At 52.1% G+C, this 17,297-nt stretch overlaps 1 protein-coding gene across 1 annotated transcript; it reads left to right on the top strand.

Moving 5' to 3' along the window:
- The first annotated feature begins 76 nt into the window (after positions 1–76).
- Rnf187 (ring finger protein 187) lies at positions 77–15,851 on the top strand. The gene is made up of 6 exons (XM_075989752.1): positions 77–423; positions 6,874–6,973; positions 9,386–10,012; positions 11,155–11,247; positions 13,835–14,059; positions 14,741–15,851. The coding sequence occupies exons 1-6, from the start codon at positions 77–79 to the stop codon at positions 14,741–14,743; spliced, it is 1,395 nt and encodes a 464-aa protein (XP_075845867.1). The 3' UTR covers positions 14,744–15,851.
- Positions 15,852–17,297: the final 1,446 nt, after the last annotated feature.

Genomic DNA, 17,297 nt, shown 5'->3' on the forward strand with positions numbered 1-17,297 from the left:
GAGCACAGTAGTTAACCGTCTTAGGGACTGCTGAAAGGGAACTGTTTACTCAACCCGACTCGGACTTTATAAGAGTATGTATTTCCTCAAGACCGGTGGCGTTCGCGCAGAAAGAAGGGACAGGAGGAGGGGTAGAGGAGCCGCGGTGGCGCTACAGAACTGCTGGGAGTGGGGTGGGGCGAGGGAGCCGGACCTGGAGATGGGTGAGAGAATCAGGAAGAAAGGCTGCCTTAGGCGAGCTGCAGGTCACATCCCAGACCTTCCCAGGAAACACCAGCGCCTGCCCGGCCCCAGCTTCCCTACCCACCCCCACCCGGCTCCCAGAGCACACTTATCCAAGGAAATCATCGAAATGTCTGAGAACAAGGGAGAAAATATGAAGGTACAAACGCTCACGAAATACAGCAAATTCCTCACCGGGAGGTGAGGAGGTAAGCTGGCCTGCTCTGAAGGCCTCAGCCGAGCCTCGGAATAAAGGACCGTTTAGGAAAGGCGGTGGAGCTGCATACAGGCAACGCAGCTCTCGACTCTTGTCGTTAGGAGAGTGCATTGAATGCAACCATTGAAATCGTCCTGGGCCTCTGGCTGGGTTCTCACTGTTTTTTTTTTTTTTTTTTGTAACCTGCCGCCCCTGGCTCTGTCTCACCCTATGATGGTGCTCTGAACGCCTTTATTCTGGAGAATTCCCACAGCTAGAAGGCTGTCAGCTTTTCAGCTTTGGGAACCCAGATAAGCTTTTCTCTATAAATTATGCAGCCTATGGTATTCAGTCACAGCTGCACAAAACATTGGACAATCCCCCAGCTGCCCTGGGAGCCTCCATCTTGCCCTGGTAGTCTCCTTGCAGTCCTTGCGGTTTGATTTCTCAGTCACTTCTCTCTGCTGTCACAGAGCACCAAGTACTCCACCCATGTCCCAATCCTGCAGTCAAGGTGCTTTGCTACTCCCCACTTGGGCTTTGCCTCCTTAGCTTAGACAAGAATTTTACTTTTTAATTCAGGCACGGAAGTGCCAACAGAGCAGAAGACAGAAGACATGGGGAAAGCTGTCAGAAGCGAAACTGGAGCCGGTCTTTGTTGTCGGGACAGGGTCTCCTCTAGCCCTGACATGACCATGGGTCATCATGGAGTAGACACGCTGTGGACATCTGAAGGATGAACGACTCTAGATTTGCAGTATCGGTAATGGGGCTGTTATATTCTCTCATAGGAAAGAGGATAATTGCATAACCTCCTTGGGGTTCCTACTGGAGTAAGCAGGGAGTGGAAGGCTGGCTGGAGGCGGGAACACCCATGATGAAGCTCTCCTGAGTTATCATCCATGCTGAGTTGGAACTTTTTGATAACTGCGGATTCACCCATGATCCTCTACGTAACCCCTTCCCAAGACCTGTCAGTAATTCCAGTAAACTTATTGGCTCACTAATGTGAACCTGGAGGAATTGTTTCTTCGATATTGTAGTGTCTTGATTGGACAATAGACATTTCTTCACATCTTGGGAAGTCACACCATGCCTTTGTTCAGCCCTAACCAAAAATATATAATTGTGGAGCAGGTGTGCCAGATGAGAACTATCTCAAAAGATAGTCCTGCAGAGAGGGTCCTGCCACCACACAGAGGGTCCTGCCACCACACAGAGGGTCCTGCACCACACAGAGGGTACTGCACCACACAGAGGGTCCTGCACCACACAGAGGGTACTCCCGCCACACAGAGGGTCCTGCACCACACAGAGGGTTCTGCACCACACAGAGGGTCCTGCACCACACAGAGGCTACTGCACCACACAGAGGGTACAGCACCACACAGAGGGTCCTGCACCACACAGAGGCTACTGCACCACACAGAGGGTCCTGCACCACACAGAGGGTCCTGCACCACACAGAGGGTACTGCACCACACAGAGGCTACTGCACCACACAGAGGGTCCTGCATCACACAGAGGATCCTGCACCACACAGAGGGTCCTGCACCACACAGAGGGTACTGCACCACACAGAGGGTCCTGCACCACACAGAGGGTACAGCACCACACAGAGGGTACTGCACCACACAGAGGCTACTGCACCACACAGAGGGTCCTGCACCACACAGAGGGTCCTGCACCACACAGAGGGTACTGCACCACACAGAGGCTACTGCACCACACAGAGGGTCCTGCATCACACAGAGGATCCTGCACCACACAGAGGGTCCTGCACCACACAGAGGGTACTGCACCACACAGAGGGTCCTGCACCACACAGAGGGTCCTGCACCACACAGAGGGTACTCCCGCCACACAGAGGGTACTGCACCACACAGAGGGTCCTGCACCACACAGAGGGTCCTGCACCACACAGAGGGTACTGCACCGCATAGAGGGTCCTGCACCACACAGAGGGTCCTGCACCACACAGAGGGTCCTGCACCACACAGAGGGTCCTGCACCACACAGAGGGTCCTGCACCACACAGAGGGTCCTGCACCACACAGAGGGTCCTGCACCACACAGAGGGTCCTGCACCACACAGAGTTTACTGCACCACACAGAGAGTACTGCACCACACAGAGGGTCCTGCACCACACAGAGGGTCCTGCACCACACAGAGGGTCCTGCACCACACAGAGGGTACTGCACCACACAGAGGGTCCTGCACCACACAGAGGGTCCTGCACCACACAGAGGGTACTCCCGCCACACAGAGGGTACTGCACCACACAGAGGGTCCTGCACCACACAGAGGGTACTGCACCACACAGAGGGTCCTGCACCACACAGAGGGTCCTGCACCACACAGAGGGTCCTGCACCACACAGAGGGTCCAGCACCACACAGAGGGTCCTGCACCACACAGAGGGTACTCCCGCCACACAGAGGGTCCTGCACCACACAGAGGGTACTGCACCACACAGAGGGTACTCCCGCCACACAGAGGGTACTGCACCACACAGAGGCTACTGCACCACACAGAGGGTACTCCCGCCACACAGAGGGTACTGCACCACACAGAGGGTACTGCACCACACAGAGGGTCCTGCACCACACAGAGGCTACTGCACCACACAGAGGGTCCTGCACCACACAGAGGGTCCTGCACCACACAGAGGGTACTCCCGCCACACAGAGGCTACTGCACCACACAGAGGGTCCTGCATCACACAGAGGGTCCTGCACCACACAGAGGGTCCTGCACCACACAGAGGGTCCTGCACCACACAGAGGGTACTGCACCACACAGAGGGTACTCCCGCCACACAGAGGGTACTGCACCACACAGAGGGTCCTGCACCACACAGAGGGTCCTGCACCACACAGAGGGTCCTGCACCACACAGAGGGTCCTGCACCACACAGAGGGTACTGCACCACACAGAGGGTACTGCACCACACAGAGGGTCCTGCACCACACAGAGGGTCCTGCACCACACAGAGGGTCCTGCACCACACAGAGGGTACTGCACCACACAGAGGGTCCTGCACCACACAGAGGGTCATGCACCACACAGAGGGTACTGCACCACACAGAGGCTACTGCACCACACAGAGGGTCCTGCACCACACAGAGGGTACTGCACTGCATAGAGGGTCCTGCACCACACAGAGGGTCCTGCACCACACAGAGGGTCCTGCACCACACAGAGGGTCCTGCACCACACAGAGGCTACTGCACCACACAGAGGGTCCTGCACCACACAGAGGGTACTGCACCACACAGAGGCTACTGCACCACACAGAGGGTACTGCACCACACAGAGGGTCCTGCACCACACAGAGGGTACTCCCGCCACACAGAGAGTACTGCCACCACACAGAGGGTACTGCACCACACAGAGGGTCCTGCACCACACAGAGGGTACTCCCGCCACACAGAGGGTCCTGCACCACACAGAGGGTCCTGCACCACACAGAGGGTCCTGCACCACACAGAGGGTACTGCCACCACACAGAGGGTCCTGCCATCACACAGAGGGTCCTGCACCACACAGAGGGTACTCCCGCCACACAGAGGGTACTGCACCACACAGAGGGTCCTGCACCACACAGAGGGTCCTGCACCACACAGAGGCTACTGCACCACACAGAGGGTCCTGCACCACACAGAGGGTCCTGCACCACACAGAGGGTACTGCACCACACAGAGGGTCCTGCACCACACAGAGGGTCCTGCACCACACAGAGGGTCCTGCACCACACAGAGGCTACTGCACCACACAGAGGGTCCTGCACCACACAGAGGGTCCTGCACCACACAGAGGGTCCTGCACCACACAGAGGGTACTGCACCACACAGAGGCTACTGCACCACACAGAGGGTACTGCACCACACAGAGGGTCCTGCACCACACAGAGTGTCCTGCACCACACAGAGGCTACTGCACCACACAGAGGGTCCTGCACCACACAGAGGGTACTCCCGCCACACAGAGGGTACTGCACCACACAGAGGGTCCTGCACCACACAGAGGGTCCTGCACCACACAGAGGGTCCTGCGCTGCACAGAGGGTACTGCATCACACAGAGGGTCCTGCACCACACAGAGGGTCCTGCACCACACAGAGGGTCCTGCACCACACAGAGGGTCCTGCACCACACAGAGGGTCCTGCACCACACAGAGGGTACTGCACCACACAGAGGGTCCTGCACCACACAGAGGGTACTCCCGCCACACAGAGGGTACTGCACCACACATAGGGTCCTGCACCACACAGAGGGTCCTGCACCACACAGAGGCTACTGCACCACACAGAGGGTACTCCCGCCACACAGAGGGTCCTGCACCACACAGAGGGTCCTGCACCACACAGAGGGTACTGCACCACACAGAGGGTACTGCACCACACAGAGGGTCCTGCACCACACAGAGGGTACTGCACCACACAGAGGGTACTGCACCACACAGAGGGTCCTGCACCACACAGAGGGTACTGCACCACACAGAGGGTCCTGCACCACACAGAGGGTCCTGCACCACACAGAGGGTCCTGCACCACACAGAGGGTCCTGCACCACACAGAGGGTCCTGCGCTGCACAGAGGGTACTGCATCACACAGAGGGTACTGCACCACACAGAGGGTCCTGCACCACACAGAGGGTCCTGCACCACACAGAGGGTACTGCACCACACAGAGGGTACTGCACCACACAGAGGGTCTTGCAGGGGTTATCGCCCACAACTGTCCTCAAAGACAGTTTTGGCCCATCTGATGAGATCTTCTTCCTCTCCCTTTTTAAAATGTACTTGCTTCAGTCTCCTCGTTTACAATGGCATGTGTTCCCTTCGTGATGCCCTGCTCTTCCAAATACTCCTCTTTAGAGAATCTCCTTTTCGGTTGCTATTTCAGTTTTTACCATTACAGCCATAGAGAATTGTACCAAACTGGTTGCTTTTATTCTGATTGTAAGGTAAATGGATAGGGATCTGCCATCCATCCACTTGCTTATCATCCAACCCACTTTAATTCCCCATCTCTCATCCCTGCGAGGCTCTATCCCTCACTTCAGCGTCCGTCTAATCATTAACATCAGGGCTCTGTATCTACCCCCTTGATAGTTAATCACTCGTTCACTTCAGAGCCCCATAATCCAGTCATTTTTCGTCTCCTACCATTTATCTCCTCAGTCCTAGAAACAAAACCCCAGTTTGCTTTAGTCAGTTGGAGAGAATTGTTTCAGAAAGATATGTAGTAACTCAAACTTTTCACATGATTATTATTATTACGCTATTGTTGTTGTTGGTAGTTTATAGTTGTGAACGCCACAGGTATAGTTGAATTTTTAGTATCATATAATTTAATGAATTTTAAACATCTGAAATATTTGGTTGTTTTTTACATCTAAAATATTTAAAAGGTAGTAGTTATTAGGTAACTGGTCGGATGCAATTTTCTTTGAAGCAGAGTTATATTTTTATAAACAGTTTTGGGACTAGAGAGATGGCTCAGCACTTATGCAGCTCTTGCAGAGGACTAAGGGTGGATATTTAGGGCCCATGCTGAGTGGCTCACCACCTCCTGTAACGCTGTTCCATGGTGTCCAGTGCCCTTTTCTGATCTCTATAGGTTCCTACTGACATGTGTAGACACACACACATACACGCACACACACACATACATACATACATACACATAAAAATAAATACAAAAATTTAAAAGAAAAGGTTCTAGTATAGATTTAAGCACAGGCATTAAGAGAGTAGAGAGGAAGCCAAAGAGATGGCTCAGAGGTTAAGAACACTTGAATTTGTTGTAGGGGACCCGAGGTCAGTTCTCAACATGTTCAGGGCAGCTCATGTCCGTCTATAAGTCTAGTCCTGACACCTCTTCTGGTATTTTTGGGTACATGTTCTCAAGTAGTGTGCATGCATCCTGCAGGCAAAATACTCAAGCACATAAAAGTAACTATTTTAAAATTTAAACAGTTTAAAAAAAGGGAGCGATGCCAGGCGGTGGTGGCGCACGCCTTTAATCCTAGCACTCGGGAGGCAGAGGCAGGCAGATCTGCAGCCTGGTCTGCAGAGCTAGTTCCAGGACAGGCTCCAAAGCCACAGAGAAACCCTGTCTCGAAAAACCAAAAAGAAAAAAGAAAAGAAAAGGGAGCGAGGCTTAAGTAAAGAACTAAAGAACAGTAACCCACGCCCTTGAGGGAGTGTGGACTTCTCAAGAGAGTTGCTGCGATTTTTAAGTCCAAAGGATAAAACAGTCTTCAATGATTATCCTACACAAACAACTGAACACAAAAGGTGGCTCCTAGGCTAGGATGTATCTCAGTGGTGGGGGCTTGGCCTAGTCTATACAAGGCTCTTCATTTGATCCCCACAACTGAAGCTTCTGAAGGGCACCTCCTTCACGCTTAGTCATTCACTTTGCTATCTGTTTCTTCCACTTCCAGCCACACCTTGGCCATGGCTGTGCCGGCCTGGGTTTGCAGGATGCCGCGTGTGGGCAGTGTCCAGGGTGCCCATGTGCTGTCCCAGCTTTTAGATGATAGTGTAGGTTTCCCCACCTCTCCTTCACGGCTTCCATTACTGCTGTGCTTTTTGCTTTTCTTTTTAAGCCAGGGCTTTGCTATGTAGGTCAAACTGACCTCGAGTTCACAATTTCCTTGTCTCCATCTCCCAAATGCCGGGATTATAAACTGGGCCATTGTCTAGGATGCATAAGGCCCCGAGTCTGAGCACCAGACCTCAGCAACAATTTGAGAACCATGTTGGATAATGGCCATGGTCAGTTAGAAGAATGTAGAAGTGCCCAAATAAAACTGATTAAAAAATTTAATCTTGTAAAATTTATTATTATTATTAATTAGTGTGTGATGTGGTGTGATGTGTGTGTGTGATGTGTGTGGGCATCCATGTCACTGCGCTTGTGTGAGGGTCAGAGGACAGTTTTGTAAAGTTAATTTTTCCCTTCCACCTCTACCTAGGTTTCAGAGATCAAACTCAGGTCTCCAGGATTGCACCCACTGGGCTGTTTTGCTGGTCCCAATTAGATTTTTTTAAACTGAAGCAAAAATATTTTCAAATTTGAATAACATATATATATATGATATACACATATATATACACACACATTCATATCATATCTGTTGAAGAGGTTGGCTCTAAACCTACGTGGCTAACAACACTTAAGGACATACGAATTTCTTAGACAAAATCTCACTCTGTTTCATACACGCATGCAACACAAACGTGCACGCGTGCTCACACGCTTACCACCTTTTTTGTGACAAGGTCTCATTATGTAGTTCTGGCTGGCCTGGAACTCACTGTGTAGCCCAAATTTGCCTGAAACTCAAAGAGTTCTGCCTGCTATGACTCCTGGGTGCTGGGGGTAAAGCGTGCACCACTATACCTAGCTAAATGTTGACATGCATACGTCATAAGGTTTACATGCAAACTTCTATTTAATTTAAATTTTTTCCAGATGACCCATGACACCCAACAGGCTATGAATGGGATATGCATATTTTTCTATTGTTTAGGAAATGAACAGAGCTGGAGTACAGATGTGGCTGCTGTAGTAGTGTTCAGTACATATAAACGGCAGCATCGCATTTACAATACATTTTTAATCTCAACTGAAGCAGGGTCCTGAGTTGTGGATAGCTGACTACACCTTCTTAGACAATATTCTTTGGAGTGCATTCTTGCAAAATTTGATATTGTTCTGTATACGTATTGAGCATTTTTGTATTACGTGAATACCATGTACGTGTGTGATGATTGTTCTTGGTTGTCAAAGTGACCACGTCTGTTTCTCTAGAGAGCCCTGAACAGTACACTTACCATTCAATTTCTTCTCTTTTTTTACTATACATATACTGTCCATATTTTGGCATTGTCCAAGGCTTGCTTCTGTGGTGTGTGACCTTGCATGTCCCTTCTTCACTTTCCCATGATACATTTTTGCCATCTAACATGCTGCCACATCCCACCCCCCCTTTGGAGGTTGGTAAGAACACAATCATTAGCACAAGTTCTTTTGGACACCTAGACATGGAGTTCATGGGCTGAAAGGTGTCTCTGCCTGGCTCAACCTGTACTGCAGGAGTGACTCCAGAATGGTTATCCCAGGTCCCTGGCACTGAGGGGGCATCCATCATCTCCACGACTTGGCTAAAGTGAAATGTGACACTTCGTGTGTGACTAAGGCTCAGAATGGCATTGCACTGGTGCTTAATTTCACATTTTTCAGATGAACCCTGGATTTGAGCATCGTCCCATATCTTCATTTCTCAGATCATTTTGGGCTGTTATAATAAAATATCTGAGGCTGAGTAACGAAAATAAAGAAGTTTATTTGGCTCATGTTGTGGTGACTGAAGGATGCCCATGTCCTGAGAAGGACCTCTGAGCTGTGTTACAACAGGATAGAAAAGTAGAGGGGGAACTGTCCGCATGTGAAAGGATCGAGCCCCGACTCCTCATCTGGGCCGGCAAGGTCAAAGCACCTGGTATTTCCACCTTCACTTGCTGTCGCTGTCTTCGTTAGCCTGGTCAGATTCCTATTTGACTATGTAGGCATGTTAATCATTTTAGGAGTTTCTGTCTACCTCCTAACCTGTCTTATGCCGCTTCTGGGTTGAAGGCATAGAGGTAAGTCACCCAAACCTTCAGTCACCCTGAATTTCAGGAACTGCAAAGCCTCCCCGGACAGACCACCTCCCAAGTTATCTACGGGAGATGGGCAACTATCTATGATATTAAGGCAGCACCCTGGAGTACGAATAATCTTGTAGAACACCTGTCAGGATCTGGGTTTGGAGCCCACGACTGACACCATCAGGACAAAGAGGTGCAACTACCAGCACCAGGGTGGAGGAGTGCGCAGCTGCTCCGACCTGGGAGGGGCGGGGCGATGGGCGACTATCGGGACCCGAACGGAGAGAGTACAGCTGCTAGGACCTAGCAAGAGGAGCGCGCAGCTGCCAGGACCTGGCTGGAAGAACGCGCAGCTGCCAGGACCTGGACGTCAGAGCGCACGGCAGCCCGAACCCCGCCCCGCGCGCGCGTGCCCGGCGTTGGCGCAGTCCGGGTCCGAGTCGTCGGCTGAGGCTTGTCCATCTCGCTCTCTGGCCGATTCCCGGCCTTTTTGCGTTCTCTCCGCCTGCGCCCCGGTTGGCGCCGCCGCCCGCAGCCCTGGCGCTCCCCGCGGGTCCCGCTGAGGCCGTCTGCGCCTTGTGCCAGCGCGCGCCCCGCGAGCCGGTGCGCGCCGACTGCGGCCACCGTTTCTGCCGGGCGTGTGTGGTGCGCTTCTGGGCCGAGGAGGATGGGCCCTTCCCGTGCCCCGAGTGTGCCGACGACTGCTGGCAGCGCGCCGTGGAGCCCAGTCGCCCTCCACTCAGCCGCCGCCTCCTGGCCCTCGAGGAGGCAGCCGCGGCGCCGGCACGCGACGGCCCTGCCAGCGAGGCCGCGCTGCAGCTGCTGTGCCGTGCAGACGGAGATCCGCTATGCTCCGCCTGCCGCATGGCCGCGGGCCCGGAGCCGCCCGAGTGGGAGCCGCGCTGGAGGAAAGCGCTGCGCGGCAAGGTGCGCGAGGCGACCCCGCACACTGCCCACCTTTGTGCCTTACTCACCTGGAGTCAGTCTCTCTCGATCTGGGCGCTGACCTCTTCCCTCTCCCGCATGCCATGGGTGTCCAGCATTCTCCCCACCCCGAGTCTCCGATCAGCCCTGCACCTTCCCTACCCCGGGGGTCCCTGCCGTGCCTTGGGTTCTTGAATCGTCGAGTCCGTGAGTTCCGTCCTCCCTGATCTCTGTTATCTCTCTCCCAGACCCTGCTGTGATCCTCAATCTCTCATCTCTAGAGCATGCTCTTCTGCTCCAGGTCTCTGGTCTACCTGTTCCTTATCTCTACACCGCCTTTAGACATCCCCCCCCAGTCCCCCCCCCATTTCCTCTCAAGTCCCACTTCCCATTCCCCAAGCCTCTCCCTCCTCCAATCCGGGTGTGACCTCATTGAGGCAAGCCCCGCCCATCTACTTGCTGTTTACCTGAGTGTGGACTTATGTCTGCCAGTTACTGCTTGCAACCCTCTGAGGGACTGCCGATCCACCTCATTCTGGAACCTTCTCTGCTGAGCTCTCTTGGTCATTGCATGTGGCTCTTGCTATTGGGTAGAAACCGCCCATTATGATCTGGGCAAAGCTGGAGCCCAGGAGTCCGGAGTCTCATCCCTGGCCCACGGTAGCCAGGTAGGAAAACAGCGATGCCTGGTCTCTGCCCCGTAGGAGAAACCAATAGCTTAGTGTGTTTGAGGGTGCTGTTGGCCTTGTGTTCTGGAATGATGCACCGTGAACCCCAGATTAGGATTAGTCACTAACTGATGCACAGTGTTGAGGTGGAGTTACATCCGGGTCCCAACCTGGGGTAGGTACTCTGCCAGAACGTGCTGCTAGGGTTGTCTTGCAGTTTGTTGACCCTTTCCTAAGCCAGCAATCTCCACAGAGACTAAGTAGGGTACATTCAGGAACGCCATTGTCTGGATCAAGCTGACACAGAAGGGGACCTACTTAAAAGGAAACCTGGAATTGTCTGCTGTGTGCCTAGTTCAGACAAAGAGGGAAGCGCAGGAGACCCCTTTAAACCAACAATTTCCAGCAGCCAAGGTCTGGACTGTTGACCTGGGTGTCCAAGTCCTTTCCAGTCTATAACCAGTTTTTCTCTCCCAGGAGAACAAGGGGTCCGTGGAAATCATGAGGAAGGACTTAAACGATGCCCGGGACCTGCATGGTCAGGCAGAATCAGCGGCTGCTGTGTGGAAGGCAAGTGGGGTCTCCTGGATATGGGGCAGGGCAACCAAACTGAACTGCTGTTTGCCTGGCTGGCCGGAGGAGGGGCTTCTGTGTGGACTTACTGAATGCCAGGGTACTCTCCTAGGACACAGTCTAGCCAGAAGTCAGCAGAGAACCTCTTTTCCTTCTTGTTCTTTACGTGAGGGTGGTTTGTAAGGTTTGGCTTCCTTTTCTGCACAGGACACTTAGTACTCTTGATTCTGACCAACCCCAGTGGAACTTGCTGTTTTCTGGCTGTCATACAAAACCATAGACAGTTACTCCTCTGGAGGCTGGAAGTCCACAGGCAAGCCATGGCAAGTCCATATCTGGTCAGGGCTAGTTTCTGGTGGTCTTTCTTACTATATCATCACCTGGAGGGCAGGGCAGGAGTTCTCTGGGGGTCCCTTTTACTAGGGCACGAGTCGTACCTCTACTTTGGTAGGACTGACTACCTCCCAAAGACCCACCACTTTTAACCCCATCACCTGGAGGTTTCAGCACAGGGATTGAGGGGAGGGACACAAAAAGTTGGTACTGACCAGCTTGCCATCCTCTAGTGCCTTCCATGACATTCAAAACCAAGGTGACAACATGGTATAGATTTAAAAAAAAAAAGGTTTATTTATTTTTGATGTGTACAGTGTTCTGCCTGCACGGCAGTGGAGGACAACATAGCCCACTATAGATGTTTGTGAGCTGCCGTGTGTTTGTTGGGAATTGAACTGAGGACCTCTAGGAAGAGCAGTCAATGCTGGGAAGTACAGTCGATGCTCTTAACCTCTGCACCTTCTCCCCAGCCCCCCAAGTTATAGTTTTTTAAAGGTTCTTTGTCAACAAAATCAAACATTGATTTAAACTCTTGTGACCTTTCCTTGGATATATTGATGTCTTTAGTTTCCATATCCTCCCCTCTGTTTTTTTAAAAACATAAAACCAAAGTGTTTTTGTAGACTTACAGAAGGCCTGGAGCTCTCGGATAGCCTGCACCTCAAAGCTGAAGCTGTCTGCTCTGCCCCTCACAAAAACTGGAAGGCTCTGAGGTTGTACAGATTCCTAGGAACTCACAGTCATTCCAAGGACAAGTTCTAGCACAGAGAGGTTTTAATACAAGGATGAGGATCTTGCAATCAGAGGGAGGAGCTTAGCCAGAAAGCAGTTAGCTGGTTAGCATTTACAGCTTTTTCAGAAAAACCATTCTTTCTCAGGAGCGTGGCTGTCTCCTGTGTTGTGTGGTCCTGGGCCAGGATGAAGATCTTGAGTAAAGTTAGGAGTGTGCCTTTTTCTTTAGTTCTGTTGTCTGGAGTGGTGTTGCTGAGGGTGGCAGGATGGGTTTTTTTGCTCTTGGATTTACCAGAGGCTATCTTAGAAAAAATAGCTGTGCATTCTGACAGGACTTTGGTCCCAGAGTTCATCTTTGGGAAGCCGTGAGTGGGGTCTTCACATAACCTGAGCAGTGTGTTATGTGGGTTCTATGTCCAAGGACTTAACAGACTTCTGCTGGGAAATGGGAACATGACTGGTGGAAAGCTTGTCCAGCATGTGAGAGGCTCTGAATATAAGCACGCTAAGCACAGCACCACAAGTAGACGGTAGGCCTGTGGTTGTATGGTTGTTCTTGGTACATAGGCTTCTTTCTAGTCACAGTATAGTAGAGTAACTAGAAAGTATGGTGTCAGCAACTAGAGATGATCTGTAGCACGTGGACGGATGCAGATAGGTATGTGCCAGTGCTATGCCATTTTGTAAGAAGGGACTTGCATACACTTCGGTGACTTGAGGACGCTTTTCCTGGAACCACTCATGAAAGACTGGAGGGAGACAAAACATTGCCTTAATAGAAGTTCAAGTGGTATGAGTGGCCTTATGAGGAAACAACGCAAAGAAACTCACAGTCTAACAACTACACCGGGTTGGACGGGGAATGGCAGGTTGAGGACAAGTGGTTAATTCGGGAGGCATAAAAGAAAAGAATTATTTTATCAAGGTCTGTGCAGCATCTTCTCTACCTCCACTTCTCTCCTCAGTCAGAATGCCATTCCTTTTGCTTTGTACAGGGAGAGAGTTAGCCTTTCTCTGTTACCGTAGCAAAATTACCCAGGACTGAGTACTTTGTAAGGAAGGCGAGTTATTGGCTGTAGAGGCTGAGTGTCAAAGACCAAGGCTCTATCTGCTGGTCTCGAGTGAGGACCTCATGGTGCACGTGTGTGGACCCAGGATCGCTCTCTCTGTAAAGGCTGCCTTGGGAGCCAGCTGGTAGTAGCCTGTGAGACCAGCACCAGTCCTTCAGAGGGCTGATGGATACATCAGTGACCTAACCAATCCCCACCTCTTTAAGACCCTGTCAACTCCACCTCGCCACACTGGGACCAAGCTAACACCACCATGAGGGGCCACAGGGATGTCTTTCACGTGGAGATTTCACTTCTTGCTTAGGAAAACGATGCAAGAGAATCCTCCCTTACCTGTGATTTTTTTTTTTCCTTTCCGAGTAGATGGGGGTTCTCTTCCTTTGGACACAGTAGCCGTGGGTGTGAGCCAAGGTGGACTGTTGACCCTTCTCCCACTCACCCTGCAGGGGCATGTTATGGACCGAAGAAAGAAGGCCCTGACTGACTACAGGAAGCTTCGGGCCTTCTTTGTGGAAGAGGAGGAGCATTTTCTGCAGGAGGCTGAGAAAGATGAGGGTACCTCTGAGGATGATGAGCTGGCTGATCCGGCAGACCGCTTCCGGTCCCTCCTGCAGGCTGTGTCAGAGCTGGAGAAGAAGCACCGTAACCTGGGCCTTAGCATGCTTTTGCAGGTACCACCTGGGTGGAAGTGAGCACCTCTCCACATCACATCTCTTTGGCCAGTTCAGAGCTCCAGTAAAGGAGCTTACCCTAGGGAAAGGTTGGAGCCGTGGCCTACCTTGCCCCTGCTGTGGCCTAGGTCTGAAGGACAGGGAATGAGCATGAGCAGGTGGCTCAGAAAGTGGTAGGAAGGACCTTTGTGCTGAGGATGGTCTGAGATGACCCTGGTTCTCACATGGGAGGGATATTTTCAGCCCTCAGACTCCTAGGCAGTAGTAACCAAGACACCTTTTCTGTCTTCTCCCATCCTCATTTCTGCCCCAAGGGTTGGGCCAGCACCTGAAGCCTGACAGCCCACTTGGCGGTCTGAGCCTGGGCTTGCAATGTGGCATCAGTAGCCACCCGTAGCTGAGTATCCCCCCGTTCCACATACCCATTAGCTGTTTGGGGGTTCTGCAGTTCTGGGGGTAGTGGGTGCTGTACAGCCTTGGAGACACAGGCTTTGGACCCAGTTTAGATGGGTTGTCAAGTCACCTTGATTCTAGGTGTGTGTGCTCAGGGGAGCAGTAGTATGTCTTACTGCCTCTTTGGTCTCTTTCTGTGTATTTCTGTCTTGTCACCTTTATCCCTGTATTGCCCATCTACATCTCACTGTCTTTCCTTTTTGTCTCTGTCTCTCCCTTTTCCTGCAGTGATGATGCTTGCACAGCAGGCTGGCACCCTGGAGCATGAGGCAGAAGGAACCACCTTCCACAGCTGGCCTGCGGCACCCCTACCTACATCTTTCAGGCCTCTCTGCCTGGTACCACCCTTCATCCTGGACAGGTCCCATCTCCGTCAACACTGACAGCACGGCGGCCCGGATGAAGTGCCAGAGGTGCCCCGCTTTTGATCATCCATATAGTTCCGTTTCTCAGCAGTGTTTTTAATTTTCTTTGGGGCATGAATGTGCTCAGGCCTATACCTGTTCCTAGTAGAGACCAGTCCTGGGATTTCTTTCCCAGTGTGTCCCAACCCTGCCAGAGACCACTGGAGAGCTCTGAAGGCTCTGCTTCTTGTTGAGCTACGGCTTAGGGCCTAATGTGGTGATGTCACTCTAGTATCCAGGAACCAAACCTTTCACCTTCCCCATTGGTGCCCATGACAGGGTTGACTCACCAGACATCCCTCAGCAAGGCTCTGGGACATGCCAGTTATAGTCAGCTTGTGTTAGTGCCAGGGAATAGAGATGCAGGAGGCCCCCAGGTATGGCTGGGAAAAAGAAAATGAAGCATTCTCCACCCTCTGGAGGACTGTTCTTTCCCTTTGGGTCTTGCTGTGCCAGATCCTGGGAGCTGTCTTCTGCTTTGCTTTCTTAGCCTCTTTCGTCCTGGCTTGTGCCCCTTGGGTGTCGCTGGCATCCCCAAAGTGCTCCCTACTGTTACCCACCTCTTGTAGAAGGGACCTTCTTCCCGGCAGAAGAGCAGCAGGGTTGGCATATCCAGGCCACCTGGTTCTTTACTTGGCTGTGTTTTTGGCTTTTTCTCACCTCATATTTTCTCCAGTAGGTGAATTTCACAAAACTCATGGTGTAGCGGTAGCGTGGTTGCCTGCAGCATTGTGTGTGTAGATAACTAGTCCAAGAAACAAAACCCAGCAGAGTGGACAGACACAGGCCAGGGGCCAAAGACACAGACCTATGTAGGTTCCGGGGTAGCAGCCTTCTGTCCCCAGAGGCCCTGGCCTGGGGTGTAGTGACTGGCTCTAGCTTGACTTCCAGGGGGGCTGGGTTCTCAGTGCTGAATAAAGTGGTTTGCTCCAGCCTCTCTGTTTCCATACCTCCCGGTCTCTGTCCACACAGTGGCTAACCTCCGCTCCTGACCAGCTTCCAGGGTCTTTGATACTTGTGAAAGCAAGATAAGCAGATCATCACTGAGACAGTCAGGGAGAGAAGTTAGGTGTCACTTTGAACCCAGTGTTGATTGTGGGGATTGCATCCAGGAAGCAGAATCCAGTGGCTAGAAGGGCCAAGAGACATCATGTCACGGGACTCTGGCTTAGCCCACCTGACCGGTTCCTGCCAAAGGGCTGGCCAGGTGAGCAGAGGCCTCCAGGGCTGGAAGATAACAGACTGGATGCCCAGGATGGACCTTCCCTGCAGGCAGAAGAGCTTCCCGAGTGCCAGGGAAGAACAGGAAGGCAGGAGCAGAGGTGCCGGTGGCAGTGAGAGCAGTAGCCCTGAATAGTGTGCCCCTTTTCGACAGACTTGTGATCTCTGTTGATGACAAAAATGGAAATTAGACTAATCAAATGACAGGTAGAGAATGCCAGGCAGTGGACTGTCCACCCGTGTCTCAGACACCGTCCCTCTCCTGCCCCTGTGGCTCCCAGCAGATGTGTGAAATGCAGTCTTCAGTTGAGCACACCTCAGGTGTGCACCAGAGCTCTGCTTGCTGGTTAGTAACCTGGAATTCACACGTTCAGTCCACAGCGCTCTAATGACTGCCACATAGGACGCTTCCCCCTGCCCTTCATAACCCTGGTCACCTCCAGAATTTGAACCTCTGAGCACCTCAGCACCAGGACCCACAAGATCCTTCACTCTTCACTGGCCGCCTCACTGGAGAGGAATCTGCTATCCCTCTGGGTCCCTCCTGGCACTGGCCAGCTTTGTCCTCTTGTCCTGTTGAGGGAGCTGAATCAGGTCTGGTGGCAGATTCCTTATCTGGTGAGGCCTGTTTCCTAGTTCTAGTTCATATAGATGTCCTTCCTGTGCATTCACAGGGAAGAAAGAATGAAAGGTGGATCTCTCGAGTTCGAGGACAGCCTGGTGTGCAGAGTGGGTTCTAGGACAGCCAGGGCTACACAGAGAAACCGTGTCTCTAAAAACAAAACAACACGCACACACATGAAAGGTCTCTAGGGTACCTAATAGAACACTAATCCTATTTGTGAAGCTCCGCCCTTTTTACCATATTATCTTCTAAGGTCTCACCTTCCTAATGCCACCATTGGAGGAGGGATCTCACAGTGTCATAGCAGAAGCCTAAAGGCAGAATCCCAAAGAAGACATGCTCTGCTCCCTGCCGCTACTGTTGGGTGGATGTCAGCTCTCAAGAATTTGACAGATTTTGAGGCATGGTGACCCAAGGACATCCCTTCCCAGGTCCTCAAGTTAGTGTATACTTTGCTTCCCACACCATTACGAGACAGGCCACTGGGGTTCCTTTGCTAGGGAGGTGGAAGGTCGTGGAGGGTGGAGCCCGTGAG

Source organism: Microtus pennsylvanicus, chromosome 11 (genome assembly GCF_037038515.1).
Source record: "Microtus pennsylvanicus isolate mMicPen1 chromosome 11, mMicPen1.hap1, whole genome shotgun sequence".
Classification (NCBI taxonomy): Eukaryota; Metazoa; Chordata; class Mammalia; order Rodentia; family Cricetidae; genus Microtus; species Microtus pennsylvanicus.

Bases quoted from the DNA above. Each gene is read 5' to 3' on its own strand.
- Rnf187 (XM_075989752.1), top strand. From the start codon at position 77: ATGTATTTCCTCAAGACCGGTGGCGTTCGCGCAGAAAGAAGGGACAGG. The intron at 6,974-9,385 runs GTAGGTTTCCCC...TACAGCTGCTAG, and splicing joins CCCAGCTTTTAGATGATAGT to GACCTAGCAAGAGGAGCGCG. The intron at 10,013-11,154 runs GTGCGCGAGGCG...TTTCTCTCCCAG, and splicing joins GGAAAGCGCTGCGCGGCAAG to GAGAACAAGGGGTCCGTGGA.